The sequence below is a fragment of the Periophthalmus magnuspinnatus genome, chromosome 19 (assembly GCF_009829125.3).
Source record: "Periophthalmus magnuspinnatus isolate fPerMag1 chromosome 19, fPerMag1.2.pri, whole genome shotgun sequence".
In the NCBI taxonomy this organism is placed as follows: domain Eukaryota; kingdom Metazoa; phylum Chordata; class Actinopteri; order Gobiiformes; family Gobiidae; genus Periophthalmus; species Periophthalmus magnuspinnatus.
In genome coordinates, this window is record NC_047144.1 from 21,090,442 (window position 1) to 21,107,737 (window position 17,296).

At 39.5% G+C, this 17,296-nt stretch overlaps 1 protein-coding gene across 1 annotated transcript; it reads left to right on the top strand.

Annotated features, from left to right (window-relative positions):
• Positions 1–1,720: 1,720 nt before the first annotated feature.
• LOC117387471 (urotensin-2 receptor) lies at positions 1,721–6,262 on the top strand. Its single transcript, XM_033984984.2, has 2 exons — positions 1,721–2,667; positions 6,127–6,262. Exons 1-2 carry the CDS (start codon positions 1,721–1,723, stop codon positions 6,242–6,244), a joined length of 1,065 nt encoding a protein of 354 aa, XP_033840875.1. The 3' UTR covers positions 6,245–6,262.
• Positions 6,263–17,296: the final 11,034 nt, after the last annotated feature.

The window sequence follows — 17,296 nt, forward strand, 5'->3', positions numbered from 1 at the left end:
TAACCAAAAGGTGTGCGGGTCAAGCAGGTCCCTAATAGAGGGTGAACTATAGGGGGCGATGGACAGGTGAAATGAATGAGAGAAATTAGCTTTAACACGAGCCACGAGTTTACTCATTTATCTTGTCAGCGGAATAAGAATGTGAGTGTCTCTCGTGATCAGCGTGATTTAAAGGGTCGGTACTTAAAAACAGGTAAAACAGAACTCATTTTAAACGGTTTGCAGTGGTTTAAAGTTATTCCTCAGTTACCTTTTAAATTCAGACCATCCTAAGTATTCACCACGATGTGTTTAAGAGCGTTTTGCACAATTCTCAGACACCAGCGCAGAGTTTTGTAGTGAAAATCATGCTAACAACAACCAGGATGTGCACTCTTCTTGTTATCGGACAATTAAATGTGTTAGAATTACACACAGACAGTACACAGCAGACTTATTTCGACCCCAAGAGCTGCTTGTACGATATGGAACTGGAACAAGACAAATTTTGCTCAAATACATGGAAAAAAAATGGGTACAGGACCTTTAAATATTAAAATTAAGGTGACCAGATGTCCCGATTCACCTGTCCCACTTCTGAGCCATTTGTCCCATGTCCCAGTGGATTTATCCAAAACCAGTGATTTGTCCCAGTTTTGTACAAGAAATATGCCAGGTGTCCCTATTTTTGACTCATTTGATCCCGCCAACAGTAAAAAGGGTAATGTATTGTCAAATGTTTTTGTTCAAATACAGAAAACTGTGCTGGAAAATCACCAGGAGGCAAAAACATGCACAGAGTTACAATGACAGAAGTCTCTCATGTTGAGAATGGACTGAGTGCTTAATAATGTTCATAATTACATGCTCTGTTCACAAGTTTATTATTTCCAGCCACCCCGATCAAGTGTGTCCTAATTTTTAATGTTGAAAATCTGGTCACCCTGATTAAAACACAACTTTACTTGAAGTTTATGAATAATTCTGTAAACAATTTTTGTCCAAAGTGTGACTTGGTTTAGCCAAATTGTAGTTTGGTTTAACTTAAGTCCTCTCTAGTTTACATAAGATACAAAATACTATCAAAATCATGTATAATATAATGTCGAAAATAATAAATGCTGCGCAAGGAGTGTGTGCGTAAAAACATCTTAATACGTTATTTATTTATTTGTTTGTTTGTTTGTTTGTTTGTGTTTTAATTATTTATTTGTTGACACTTTTATAATAAGAAAACCTTTCAACTCAAATCCAAAGACGCTTTTCATCATTAGAAACGTAAAACAATGACAAAAGCATGTGCGCCATTATTACGCACACGTATGGCTCTTCTCCATCCGTCAAAACACATACTTATTAAACCCTAAATAATTTATAATTGAACATATTTTCATTCAAACCCCAGAATAATTCAAAATCAATAACAACTGCGCCATTCCGCTTCATTTCTGAGGCTTTTACGCACACGCAGCACCGTTACGCACGTTCACATCTATTGTTCCCGTGCACACTCGCCCTCCCCGGCCATCACTCATATCATTCACATCCCAGACGCGACCCTTGCGCGTGGATTCGAGGCGGTGACGTCACGAGGAGGCAGCAGCAGATGCAGCCGTGCCCTGGACCCGTGCGCGCGCGCTCCGGACAAGCATCCCAACACAACACAAACCACGGCACGAGCTCCTGCGTCTCACCGTCAAACTTGTCCGGGGGATTTTACGCGCGGACAAAACACCGCACAATGAGCAATAGAACCCTCAACCCGCCTCGCCCGGGCTCCGCTGTGGATCAAGAACTTGTGGTGACGTCCACTTTCGGGACTTTGCTCTCCGTGGTTTACGTTATCGGGGTTTCTGGGAATATTTACACATTAGTTGTCATGTGTCACTCGATCCGTTTCGCCACTTCGATGTACATTTCCATAATAAACCTCGCTCTGGCTGATCTCCTTTACCTATCCACCATCCCCTTCATCGTTTCCACGTACTTTCTGAAAGATTGGTACTTTGGGGACGTTGGTTGCCGCATCCTCCTGAGCTTGGACTTGCTCACCATGCACGCCAGCATCTTTACGCTCACGGTGATGTGCACGGAGCGCTACCTGGCCGTGACCAAGCCGCTGGACACGGTGAGGCGCTCCAAAAGTTACCGTAAAGCTTTGGCGTGGGGGGTTTGGATCCTGTCCGTGCTCCTGACCGTGCCGATGATGGTGATGGTGACGCAGACCACGCAGAAGGCGCCCAACGGAGGCATGAAGCGAATGTGCGCACCGACATGGGCGCCTCTCGCTTACAAAGTCTACCTAACTGTACTTTTTGGCACGAGTATCATGGCACCGGGATTTATCATCGGGTATCTGTACATAAGGCTCGCCAGGACGTATTTGGAGTCGCAGCGAAATGTCGTTATAAGCAAAGGGAGCAAGCGTTCGCCCAAACAGAAAGTTCTGATTATGATTTTCACCATAGTTTTGGTTTTCTGGGCGTGTTTTTTGCCTTTTTGGATTTGGCAGCTGCTCCCTCTGTACCACAGCAAGCCCCTGAGCCTGCCCTCTCAGACGCATACGTGCATTAACTACCTGGTGGCGAGTCTGACCTACTCCAACTCCTGCATCAATCCGTTCCTTTACACGCTGCTGACGAAAAACTACCGGGAGTATCTCAAGAACCGGCACAGGAGCTTCTACCGGTAATGACACAGTGTAGACCTGGTTTAGTGCTGGTTTAGTGCTGGTTTAGTCCTGGTTTAGTCCTGGTTTAGTCCTGGGATAGTCCTGGGATAGTGCTTGGTTTAGTCCTTGGTTTAGTCCTTGGTTCAGTCCTGAGATAGTCATTGGTTCAGTCCTGATTCAGTCCTGGTTCAGTCCTGGTTCAGTCCTGGTTCAGTCTTGGTTCACTCCTGATTCAGTCCTGGTTTAGTCCTTGGTTAGTCCTGGGATAGTTCTGGGATAGTCCTTGGTTTAGTCCTGAGATAGTCCTGGGTTAGTCCTGGTTCACTCCTGGTTCCCTCCTGGTTCACTCCTGGTTCAGTCCTGGTTCAGTCCTGGTTCCCTCCTGGTTCACTCCTGGTTCAGTCCTGGTTCAGTCCTGGTTTACTCCTGGTTTACTCCTGGGTTACTCCTGGGTTAGTTCTGGGTTTAGTCCTGCGATAGTCCTTGGTTAGTCCTGGTTCAGTCCTGGCTCAGTCCTGGTTCAGTCCTGGTTTACTCCTGGTTTACTCCTGGTTTACTCCTGGGTTACTCCTGGGTTAGTTCTGGGTTTAGTCCTGCGATAGTCCTTGGTTAGTCCTGGTTCAGTCCTGGCTCAGTCCTGGTTCAGTCCTGGTTCAGTCCTGGTTTACTCCTGGTTTACTCCTGGTTTACTCCTGGGTTAGTTCTGGGTTTAGTCCTACGATAGTCCTTGGTTAGTCCTGGTTCAGTTCTGGTTCAAACATAACTTTACTCTACCTCTGACCTGACTAATCCTCTATTAGTTTTGTTGTGATGATAAGTTAATTTCCTCTTATTTAAACCTGGCGTAACTCGGTTTAAAGATGCACTATGTAACTTTCATGAAAGCGGTCCTCCACCTGCTCGTCCCCACGGGGATATTACTGCTTTTCCTGGAATAAAACATACAGTACGGCATTAAACTCATCCATCTAGCATTTACTTAATTGTGTTTCTATTGCCAAAATACCTTGAAAACATGCATTAGTAACATCCTCTCCGCAGATCTTACCTGTCATTTCTCTAAATCATCAATCATTAGACTCAAACCTGCCCATTGCATTATTCATTACACTCCGTGGTGGTAAATTACAATTGTAGCCACAGCTGCCCTGAGGCAGACTCATGAGAGGCCACCAATCTGCACCATCTGTCCCTGTGAGCCCTACCAACACACACACACATATTACGCAATGTGGGTTGAGTGTCTTGCTTAAGGACACAATGACAGTTTGCTCTCGAGTCGATGCTGTTCCACTGTAGCGCCTCATATTTCCCAGCGGTCTCCCATCCAAGCACTAACCAGGCCCGGACATGCTTAGCTTCCAAGATCTGATGAGACGACACTGACAAGGAAGTAGGCTCACATGAATCTAATCGAATATATATTTCTACACGTCTCTTCAAGGTTTAGCTGTGGTTTGGATCTGTTTTCGTCCATGTTTAGACTAGTCTTGTCAAGAAACTCCAAACTCGATTTTGATCCAAACAAATAGACTCAATACCGATTCCAATACCACGATGAAAGATAAAAACATGCTCTCTTTAGTCAATAGAATGTCATTTTTAAGATTAAACTGAAGTGCTGTCTTTTATATTCCTTTGTGGCCTGATATCTGTGTAATCCCTCAGCTGTCCAGGTCTGATCCACAGCAAAAACACGAAATTTAAATCCGTCAACTGGACAAATCGTTGTAGAAGTGCTCATTTAAGCCGCTTCATAAGGCAGCGTCCACCAGCAATTTGACCAAAGCTGAAGAAGCGGCTTGGATGAACAGTGAAACGTCTTCATTCCTACAACGATTTGTCCAGTTAACAGATTTAAATTTCGTCTTTTTCTATCCAGGTAGGGCGTATATTAGCCTATGTGTTTTATACTTGCTCTGATCCAGCTCAAAATCATTGCAAACTATTCAGGAAAGCTTCATTTCTGTCCTGTAAATGTGACTTTTTAGCATCGATACCTGCTCAAATCAGCTCAATACTAGTTTTAGCATCAATTCGTATCTGATTTTCCACCTAGTTTAGCTCTGGTGTTGCGTTCTTGTTCAATCTCTTACTGATATATCTGTAAGGACAGAGCCGAGTCATCCGTCTGTCCCCTTGACAGTCCTAATATAGTTCCCCCGGATGGACACGGGCCCAATAGACCATTGTGCCATTGTGGTGCTGATGGGGTTGTTTTCAAAGTCAAAAGCCTCTCTCTTACACGTACATTAGCAGCCCGAGCAATGCCATTCAGAAAAAACTCTTGGCTCAGTCCGCTGTTGGCTCCAGTGGAGAAGTAATGATGCTGGCTGATGTTGGTAAAGGTCAACGCACGGTCATAGTTTTTACAATACATCCAAAAACAATCTTAGGAAGTAAAGCATCAGTTGGACGTTTGTCACCTGCTCATCTCTTAATGCTTTGCTTGGAATGGAAAGTGTGGATTGTACTTATTTACCTGGCATTTGTTCAAATACAGATCGTTTTCTGTACAGCGAGCAGGATCGCCTCTCCATAGATCGGACCTGTAACAAGAATTTGGCCTGGTAGCACCTGCTTGAATTCATTGAAACAGACGAGTTTAATGTCATACAGTGGAACATCGTAGGCGATAACATCACAGAGAACCTCATCAAAGAAGTCATACTCTTTAAAATGCTTTGTTATTAGAATATTCAAAATTACAGAACGGAAATTTGAGTTCATAAAAAGCTCTCAAAGATAAACCGACACAGCTTGCAATAATAGTGGTTTAAAAAATCATAACTAAATAAGGTTCCATTTTGAATTTACAGGGAAATGACATTTGCTTTTCTATTACAAAGGATGGAAAAATACTGTTTTCTAGCCTCAAAATTGTATTGCTTCCAAAAACTATAATTGGTGATGTAATACGCAGGCTATCTGTAGACGAAATGGAAAACTATTGCAGGGTCAACGTTTCTGTATTTGTACAAAATTTGGAGGTATATTTACAGGAATACTTTTAATAATACCTTTAAAAACGCTTTGGGGGAAATAAACTTTGCATAATACCCCATAAAATGTATTAAAGCTGATGTTTTTGAGCGTTCTACCATGTTACAGTGTTGTTTCCTAGATGTAATTCATGCATGTTGGAGTATTTTTAGCATTTTTATGACGTGCAGCAGCTTCATTAGCGGGATGCAGGCTGATTGGGATAGAGCGCCCTGAATGGTGAGTGACTTAGAGTGGAGAGCAAGGGGAGAGGAGAAACCAAGTATCAGAAACAAACGTGAAGCTTAAAAAAACAATATGTTATTTTCGGCGAATATAGCATTTTTAGAACAATAAAAGGTAATATGGAGAAATGTAGTACCGCTCTTTAAAGTAAATGTCTAATACCTGCTTCACTCTATGGTAAAAATACAAACCTATCCCTACATGTTTTTTACCGCACAATCACGTTTCCATACTGCGTTTTATTACAGGTACACGTCGTCTTTCAAGCAGCGGCCGCCCAGTCTGTACTCTTGGGGCAAATCTGCGTCGTCCAGCAACCAGTACGACTTCAACTCTGAGACGCTGGTGATGGGCACGCTCCGGTGAACAGCGCAGAGGACAGAGGGGACAGCAGGAGCCCCGGGGAGGTGAGGAGTCAAAGCCGCATTAGCATTCAGCGCGAGCAGCTTTCACACGCTTTTTTCATAGAGCGAGTGTCCACCTCACCGGGCACAATGCACAAAAGAATGGATGTATTTGAAAAGGCTCTGTGCACAGCGGCGCACCGGGGAGCACACTGTGTCGCAAAGATGAAAGTGTAATAAGATCTGGAAGATGCGTCATATGCAATGGTCTCTGCTCATTTATACAAAATGCACCAAAACATTTTTCCACATTACTTTCTGAATACTGACCTAGCGCCGAACGTGTGACATCAGAAACATGCACCATTATTTTACTTTACTTTTTACTTTAATTATGTTTTTTATTTCTTTTATTATTTTTTAATTATATTTTGATTTATTTTATTATATTTTGATTTATTTTATTATTTATTTTATTATATTTTGTTTTATTTTATTATTTATTTATTATATTTTGATTTAATTTTTTATTATTATATTGTTTTATTTATTTGATTATGTTTTTATTATATTTTTTATTTATTTTATTTTTTTAATTATATTTTTTATTTATTTTATTATTATTATTAGCAGTAGTACTAGTAGTATTACTACAACATTGGGGGGGTTGAAAAGGGGGGAAAAAAATGTAATTGGATTGTAACCTTTATAGCTGCAGTTGAGAACAATACCTGAATAAAAATTTTATCACAAAAAAGAAACATGCACCGCCTGACCAGATCTGATCAGTCATAGCGAGAGCTGCTAGAGCAGAACCGGCGCGGGCTCAGAGCGGCGCTCGGCTAAATCTTACAAAGTTAACTTTTAGGCACTTTGAGGATTTAAAAAATGTTAAAACTTCATGTTACAGAAGAATCCCTGCAAAACCCAACCACTGAACCATTCCCAAAAAATGCATTGTGTCTATGGGAGGGGTCTGTCTGGGTCACAGTTGCCACGGGCTGCAGTACCTGGAGCGACCACTAGTGGATCTCACACGGGAACTGAGTATGAAGCATTTTTATTAGTGTAGTTTTAACATGTTGTCATCTTTAAATATTGATTCATTTTATTGTGAACTTCAAAAACCTCATAGAGACATGATTGGACAGGAAGTAGTGACGAGAACAGTGTCGTGCACTGAGCCAATTCTGGAGAAGTACGGTCTAAAAAAAGAACTCAAACATGTGAATGAAACAAAACACAATGCCATATGTCTTGGAAACAACAGCATGGATGAAAGCTCAAAAACTGACAAAAAAGAGACAAATTTACATACCAAACTTGATGATAAAGTGAAGTTTCTGCCCTGTAAGTTATACTCCATGACACCTGTGGATCATTATGTTGTATTGGACCATTTTAATTTGCAAACTATTGATCTAAAACTACGAAATGAAAGAAACAAATACGCTAACGTGACGATAAACAACCGTGAACGTCACAACAAAGAGCCATCTATGGATTGCTGCAGATCATAGTGAGCGTTGTTACTACATAAACTACTATTTGTGCATGAAAACATCAAATTATGAAAATCTAGAAATACATTTTTCTTTTATAATCATGCACTAACTAGTTTAATGCAGAATTACTTCAATAAAACAAGGCGATGTTGAAAATCACTCACTTAAACCAAATCAATGATCCAAAACACAAGTGAGGTAAAGTGTCAGCTGAGACTTTACTCTGCAGCTAATCGTGCTAATGGTCAACAGCACTGTCCGTAGCCTAAAGCGTTAGCGTGCACTGATTATTGCGATTGCACGTGTGAAATGGTGTTATTGTGTGCGAGGGGTTGGGAGCGCAGGTATTTCGATCAATAGTCTTGTTCTGGTGGCTACGTCTCCACGGGGCTCAAGAGTGGGAAAGTTTGGCGGAGAATAAGCAGCTCTGAGGCAACCGTAGAAATCACAGAAGTCGCACGAAGGCATATCGTCCCAAGATGGCCGCCTGAAAATGTAACACTTAAAACAAGACTATAAAATAAACGTTTATATTGGTAATAAAGTATTTAAAAGAAAACTATTACCATTGATTTCAGTATTCGTCATCTATAAATGATTTGATTAAGTCTTTTTCGATGGGCGACTGTTAAGTTATCTGCTACTCGTTGGTGCGTTACAGCTGATGTACTATATATGGTGAAACTTATTGATATAAAAATCGTATCTATTAACATGAAAAATCCAAAGCAACTCTAGTTTTGACAGTTCCCATGTCAAAGCTGAAGCATATCTAATGAAAAAATTGATTTAAGGACTGGTAATTAAAAACAAAATTCCTATAAAAGGCTTGTTAAATGTTGGGAATTTTAAGCTTATGTTTTATTTGTGAGTTTAAAGTGCAAATTCATCCTGATTCATCCAAAACAGAGCAGCACCGTGGTTGGACATAGTGCCCAAACAAACCAAGACAAACATGGCAGTGCCGGAAGATATAATTCAACGTGTTTTTACTGAAAATACTATTTTGTTTGTGAAAAATGTGCAGAAGTTAAGCGTTACATGTGTGGTCTGGAGCTTGTTCTGCTGTTGTGACGTTTCGACCAATCACATTCAAATATGTTTCATGATGTTTCGTGTTTTCCCAATCACTTTGAGCGAGAGCCATTCCAGATAAACGTGTAAACTCAATTCACATCACCACACATATCAATCTGCCCTGAGCCAAACACCAGAGTGGTTGATTTAACTGAATATAAGTGAGCTGCAGTTTTCTCTTTATGTTTTACGAGGCCCAGAGGTTGATCGTTCTTTTCTCAGATGGTTGACCAAAAGGAATAAATATAGAATAAAAGGCCGAGTTTAATATTTTATCATCGTGTAGGATCACTCGTGGTTTACTACTAGAATACACGGCTCAGTCTGATGGTACATGCAGTGTCCTGTAGCATGCGTTTAATAAAGGTTCGGTTGTGGGTAGAGAAATGCTAGGAATAGCTGTTAGCGTTCACATGGGAGCGAGCTACAGGAGAACAAAGAGAGTGGCTTTGTGCGTCGGGATCAAATGCCGGATAACAGACGAGGAGAGACGTAATAAGAGTGTAAAGTATAAGTATAATAAACAACATGTCTAGATTGCAGTCATTTGGAGGAATGGTCACGTAAAGGTCCAATTTGGGTTTTTCTCAGCCGATACTCATCCAACAGTTGTGTTTTTGTTTTTTTTCTTATTTGACATTTACTGTGTGAATATATGTACAAATGGTTGAATTTTTTATAATGAGAGGCTTTTTATGTCTATTGTAACTCATGGCCTGATTCCGGTGTTAAATATAGGGAATTTTAAAGGTGCATTGTGTAACTTTTCCATGGAAATGCTATTGCTTTGCCTAGGCTGTTCAACGGTTATCTCTCTTTCATTTATTCAATTACAGATGTTTTTTATGGCTGCTTGCCTCTCCACAGATCAGACCTTTAACTTGATACAATGCCAAACTGTGAGGTATTATAGGCCAAGCAAAAACAACTGGAGAATATCAGGTTGTGGACCCAGCACCAGATAAGTTAGGTTGTGTACATCTTTAATAAAACTTTTTTTACTTTTGGCGCAGTGTTAGTCGGCTGATTCCAATCAGAGGGACAATTGGCCTGACTGTTTCCAGCATAATGTAACGTTTATGAGTTTTTTGCAGAGGTTTATCCTAACTTATATTAAAGCAGGAGTGTCAAGCTCAATTTCACCGAGGGCCACATCAGCAAAATGGTTCGTCTCAAATTTGCAAAGATATAAAAAATATGTCTGTGTAACTGCGTAACTCCTGATAAACTGACATTTTAAGACAGTCATACATTTAAATTTACCTTGTCGCGGGCCACATAAAATTACATGGCGGGCCGCATTTGGCCTTGAGTTTGACACGTGTGTATTAAAGCATTAAATGTAACATAACAAAATGAATGAATTAATAAAATTTGTTGTGAGGACGACCCAATTATTACAGTCAGTGGTGTTATTCAAGTATTTATCAGGCTACTAAATTAGCATTAGTTCATAAACAGGGAAGTGTCCTCTGGTGAAGTTTTCCTCACATTTGTAAAGTGTTTAACATGTCGTCAGTGTCATCGTCTCACAGCTCCACGTCCACTGCCTCATCTGTCAACATTTATTGATTTCAGTTCAACTCGCCAACAGATTCATGAACATCACATTACGGTAGAAATGGTCTGTTCCTGATAGAAACTGACCCGCTGCTGTTGTGCACAAAGACGATCATAAACTTCAAGAGAATATGAGGTTTTCATGTTTTTGAATTCTGACTTGGTTTGGTGGATCATACCTGTGGAAAATATTTATTATAGTTTTACATTAGTCAAGTGGCAGTTTGTGGAAAAACAGCTGAGATCCAACCAGGAAGTAAAACTATAAACCTCAACATGAAAACATTTGCAAAAAAACAACTTTTTGTAGTAAAATCTTTAACAAATATAGCCACGACCTAAACCTCGATCTAACCCCTAACCCTACACTAACCCCTAAAATAACCCTAACCTATCCCCTGACCTAACCCCTGACCCCTAACCCTGAACTTAACCCTGCCAACGTGCCATTTTATTTATCTTCACAAACTGGAAATAGTCAGAATGTAGAGAAGTGTGACGGAGTTTTAATAGTTGGCAAAGTTTTGTGAGTTTTCATCATTGATCACAGGGGTGGAAAATAATAAGAAAGAACAAGAACATTCTGATACGAGACCGATGCTTTAATTTTTTGGCTAATAAACTTTAGATTTTCAGGACGCACTTGCACATCCCTGGATCATCCTGAGGGTCAGTACAGATCACAGACACTTCACTTCGCTGTTACTATAAGCATCACTTGACGATTCCAACAGGCTCTTCTCCAGCTTCTGGCGCTCTGGCCTGATTATATTAACTGTGTTTTAGTGAAATGAGCAGTCCAACCTGTCAGATGCACTTTAAGAGGCGTAAGGCTTAAGATTCAATGTGCTGGTCACTGAAGAGCGTTGGGGATTGTCTTCAGCACATCTGGGTCGTGAGCTGCTTCTTTGGCTCGTGATAAAGAACATTCGAGCTGCAATCATTTTACACGGTCATGCTTCCAATCTGAAATCCATCCTTCTGCTAGACACGCGGTTTGTTTACCAAATCGTGGCCTACATACCTCTAAGGATTTGGACAGAACGAGGACAAGAAGGTCAGATGTGTTCATTCTGACAGTCGTTTCTCTGAGGAAGTCTTCATGTCCATAGAAAATCAATGTTTATCATGTAAAGACTGGATAAAAAAAAATAATAATAATAATCTGATGACGATTAAAGATGTTGTACCTGATTTTTATTGTCTTATAAACAACCTGAAACATAGAAAAAATTGAACAGTTTGCATTAGTCCAAAGTTATTTCTTACTTACCTTATGCATTTGTTGAATCCTAATTATTTAATGTGATAAGTTACACTGGAAATAGAAGATTCACGTAGGACTAGTTAAAGAGCTCTTTATACAACACATAATATTTAAAATGGACTTTTTGGCCTTTCAACCATCTTAGCATACAGTTCACTTTGTCAAAAAAACATACCTTTGAATCGTATTTTACATTATTCATGCTTGTTTTGATTCATCTCTAAATCTATCAACTAGCTTGCCAATAGTGAACTTCCTGAATATTGGACAATAAAACACTTTATACAGTAGATGCTGATGACACACGACTTATTTTGACCTCGAGATCTGTTGATACATGTTTTCTGTACTGGGACAAGACAAATTCTACTCAAGTACGTGGAAAAAATCAGGTCTGTGTTACACATTTGATTGATTCTTGTGGGTTTTAAGCCGTGTCATACTGTTCTTACCTCCTCAAAAACAGACCTGGAGTTGTGTTTTGTTTCATTCACATGTTTGAGTAACTTTATTCTTGTTCTGTCTACATCTCCACAACTCAAAATGCTCTGTTCCACCGTGTGATGTCATACAGTGGTAGTTTTCAAGTTAAAATCGACCATTTATCTTTAGTTCAGTAGCGATGGGCAACTGCAGGGCTGAAACCATCAAAATTATTCTAGTGAAGGTTTAAAAACACAGTGGAGCACTTTATGGAACAGAGTATTTTCAGTTTGAGAGAAATACCCAGTGAAACAAAACAAACTCCAGCTATGTTTGTGACAAGGGAAGAACATTTGAACACAGATGAGAAAATAGTATAAAATTGTCCCTTTAAATAAAATATGTACAATAAGCTACAGGAACTTGTAATGTTTGCATGTAACAGCTGTGAAAAGAGTTAGAAATCAGTTGAAAACAATTCCCATTACATTAAAGTACAATGAAAAAGTAAAAGAAAAGTACAATAAATCAACAGTTAAGATTTATAGATGTATTAAAATAAGTACATTTTAGTAACATTAATAAAATGATTGATCAAATAAATGAAATCACACAAAGTCAAAGTAATTCTATATGCTAAATAAGTCTATATACAGCTCTACTTCAATAATCCTGTATAAATAAAAAGACAAGTTTGCACACAAAAATCTTAAAAACGTTAAAAAAAAAGAACTAATCCATTTTAAACAGTTTGCAGTGGTTCAGTTTCTCTTCCCTTACCTTATGCATTCTGAGCGTATACTAATTATTCACCAAAATTAAATTATAAGCACTTTCCACAACTCTCAGAGACCAGCGTCGAGATTTGCCTTGACGCTAAAGCTAAAGGAGGCACTGCTCTGTCTAAACCTCTGTGACTCAAGTTAAATCAGAGCTTTGTTTTAACACAATTTATCCGTAAAAACTGACTTTATTTCCTTGAGCGTTCAGACCCTTTTAGTCCAGATCTAAAACTTATCAGGCTGTGTCTCCTGAAGTGTGTATTGTGTCACGGTGGTAATTAAAGTATCAAAGTGTCAGTATCATTTGTGACGTTCGCAGACACGCTGTCACAGTTTGTGTTGTATTTCTGGATGGCGTTTGATTTGTACTAGCTCGGTTGGCATTTCTCTCTGCTGTTTTCTAAGAGTTCTGAATCCAAATGTCACTCATGCATACATTCATGAAGGTGTGCAGGGTCATGTTGGAAAAAGAGCTTTTCTATACTGTAACGTTTTGATCATCTTCAGGTCTATACAACATCCAAAAGTAGTGCTTTAGGTGGACGATAATGCAATATTAAAACCAATCAGACACAGCGTTATGACTACACAAAGACAATTCCAGATGATCTCTTTAAGTTGACACAGTGGCATAGGGTTCGCAGTGAAAAGCTTGCAGGTTCAAATCCCATACCGTGTAGGACCTGGTTAGGGTTGTCCACTGAGTCCAATCAACTTCAAACATGTACTGAAGGCAAATCTTTGAGCTGGGTACTCCTGGGTAAGATCAGGTCAAGATGGGTCCTGAGGCTTTACTATGTGATTGTGGGTTTTTAATTCAGGGAAAACTTAGCCCCTCAAGAGAAGATTTTGATGATCTAGATATTAATCCCGCAGTCGTCCAGGTAGGTCTCAAGATCATTCAAGAACTAGTCGGGAAAGGTTCAGTTCTGTCCTGCGAATGTGACTTTTTTAGCATCAATACTTGCTGAAATGAGTATCTTATTCCAATACTAGTTTTAGTATCGATGAGTATCTGATTTTTGATATTTTTGAGAACCCTATGGCCAAACAAGAGGATCAGAGAATGTCCAAAACTGCAGGTTAAGCAAAGTGTTCCTTGTCTGCCGTAACAGTCAGAAAAGATATATACAACATTGGAAGAGCTTGCGATTCACTACAAACGCACTATAAAACCACAAATCCTGCTGTTTCAGGCTCGAATTTTATGTATTTATTCTAAAGACAACAGCGTTAGGCATTCAAGACCATTAAATCAGTTCACAATACAACACATTTTCAGTTTATACCTTTCTACCATTCAATTTGGGTTGCTAGAGCGCTCTAGGTTTAGTGTGTTACACCAGATGTCCTTCCAAAAACAATTAGACCAGCTACTGTAATAATAATAATAATAATAATAATAATAATAATAATAATAATGCATTAGTCTAATATAGCGCTTTTCCAAATGCTCAAAGCAGCTTCACAATTCCATGCATTATTCCTTCACTCTACACTCTGTGGTGGTGAGCTGCTGTTCGAGGTTAGACTGATTCAAACATGGTGGACTGATTGTTTTTCTTAAGGACACAACACCAGTTTGAAATTGATCGCTGCTCTATTGTCACCCGTTATTCCCAGCGGTCTCCCATTTAACTGCTAACCAGGCCCGACTCCGCTGAGCTCCCGAGATCAGGCCTGCGTATACTACGATGTGAGAATTGCGCTTTTTGCCTGTATTCTGCACCAGTCTCAATGTTGTTTAGCTCCTGTAAATGTAGCATCTGTGAGTGTTTAGAATCTTATTTGCACCAGATTTTTGTCTTGTTATCTCAGCACCAGCAAAACTCCGGTGCTCCAGATGGCCCGGTCCAGCCCTGTGTGGCGTGCACATCGTTTGTCATGTCCTGATATCAGTGCGTTTGGTAAATGTGCTGTTTAGCCAGAGTCTGCTGCGTAAAGACGACAGGTGTTTGCTCGGCGTCGTTATGACTACAGCTCTGAGGCCGTTTTGGTGCTTTTGAGCTCTTTGGAGGAGACTATTTTATAACACTGGCTGTGGGGGCATTTGGTGATTTGCAGGACAAATAAGTCTGAATATAGCTTTACTGTAAAAGCAGCTGGGGTGTATTTCTGAGTGTGTGTACATATAGTAGTAATTTACTTTATCTGGTAATTAGTTACTATCAATTGCTAACTTGGGGAAGAAGTAATAGGCAAGATGTCTGTATAATTCCTCAGTCGTCCAGGTCTGATCCATAGTAAAAGTCAAAAGTAAAATCTGTCAACTGGACAAAAAGTAGGATTGAAGACGTTTTGCTCCTCATCCAAGCCGCTTCTTCATTTCTGGTCAGATTACTGGTGGACACTGCCTTATGTCTATCTGAAGGGAGGAGCTAAATACACTTCACTTCAAACAGCTATTGTTTACAGTTCATGTATGTAGGCCAGGTCTGTTGAACTACACTAAGTGTGCACTGTGCCTGTGCACTGTGAGTCATACTCAGCATATTCATTCAACTCTTAAGAGTTGAATGAATATAATAAGAGTTCATCAACTACGGTCTTGTCCAAAGTATTTCAGCCATTGAATTTCGTTCATTACAAAGCCGTACTTACATGAACATGTCTGGGCAACACTATTTTAATCAATCCATTTTTTAATCGATAAGTTTTTTCCACTTTATTCGGGGGCCGGGTCGTGGAGGCCACAGTCTGAGCAGGAGGCCCAAACTTCCCTTTCCACACACACTTCCTCCAGCTCTTATGGGAGGGAAACAAGGCGTTCCACCCGAGAGACATTGTCCTTCCAGCATGTCCTGGGTCTTCCCCAGGGCCTCCTCCCAGTGGGACCCCATTTCTAAGGGAGCACCTAGCCACCCTGCGGAAAAACTCATTTAACCGCTTGTATCTGCGATCTTGTCCTTTCGGGCATTACCCAAAGCTCATGACGTTTTTATTTCCTAGTTTCCTTGGGTGTTTTGAAGGGCAGTTATAAATAAAATGTTTTATAATTATTAATATTATTTCCCTCCCATGGTAATTCTCTCTGCTCCCAGTATATGGAGCCCTGTATCAGATGGGAGAAATAATGTTCAGTACGTCCTTGTTAAATTGAGATGAGATGCCAAAAACAGGCACTCCTCAGCATGTTTAAAGGTCAATAACATAATGCGTAATACGTCTCCTTGAAATATCTTCTTCAGGGAGTTAATTCACTGTGATTGGTCAAACCTACTTACAAATCAGAGCATGACAAAGGCTGATTAATTGGAGGAAAAGTAGATCCATTTTATGAAGTTAAACGTTCAGTGTCTGTGTGGGTGACATAAAACACACTTTGCATTTAGTGTGGCTATTTTTTTAAAGATGACTTATATTTAAAATCTCAGAACCATAAAAGAAAAACTTAGACACATGAGCTCACGGTCTGTTAGCTTAGCATATACACAATACATAAAGCAGACAGAATCTATAAAGGTGAAATGAGAAAGGAGCACTTGATTTGTTGGGAGCAGCTGTGCGGAAAATTATGGAGGCGGACGGACGTCTCAAAGTGATGATAGTGAGGGATCAATGAGGCGGAGCACGGGTCTCTGCTGTAATAATATAGCAGTCAATACACACATTTATATTAGTGATAATGGATACTCATGTAAACAATAAAACTGATTCACAGCTGATCATAAATATATTTGTATGGGATTATTGGTTAAAGAAGACGTAGTGTGCTTATGTCTGCTACAGAGTTATAATCCATGACACACACCTGGATCATTATGTTATAATTTACACATTTTAAAACTCAATATTCATCTAAAACGACTTGAGAGCTGACGTCTGTGTCAAAGTCATCACAACAGAGACATGCAGCTGTCGGCACAGCGTGATGCACATCACAGCAGCAGATTTTTTATATTTTGTATTTGTCCTAAAAAATATAATGCCAATAATGATAATAATGATAATAATAATAATAATTTGAGAACAAAGTAAGTACAAAACAGTGGGCAGTTGAGTTGTTTGATGATGTAGTCTCTTGAAAATAAGCGATTAAAGATTACACAAACCTGCACGCATCACTCCAAATACAAGTTCAAGAGGATAAAAGAGAAGGAAACTAACATGGTTAAAAGCTTTGAAAAGTCGATTCTGCAGAATAGATCTGCTTTAGTGCAACATTCCTATTGGAAGAAACTAAATTGCTGGTATCACTAAGGATCTAAACTTCCATCAACAAGTCATTCATTTTATTTTTAACATTTAAAATAAGAAAATTATGATTTAAAAACAAAAAATTGTGATACAGTTTAAGCAGTTAATGTTTGTTTGATTTTTTTTTTTTTTTTTTTTTTTGCTGAACTTAGGTACTATATTCCACAAAATGGATTCTTAAAAGTTTTAATCATGTTATAATGCGGTTACCTCCTCAAAACATACTCAGAGTTGTGTTTTGTTTCATTCACATACGTTTGCGT

Coding starts and splice junctions, on each gene's coding strand:
- LOC117387471 (XM_033984984.2), top strand. CDS start 1,721: ATGAGCAATAGAACCCTCAACCCGCCTCGCCCGGGCTCCGCTGTGGAT. Junction 2,668..6,126: donor CGGCACAGGAGCTTCTACCG/GTAATGACACAG, acceptor GTTTTATTACAG/GTACACGTCGTCTTTCAAGC.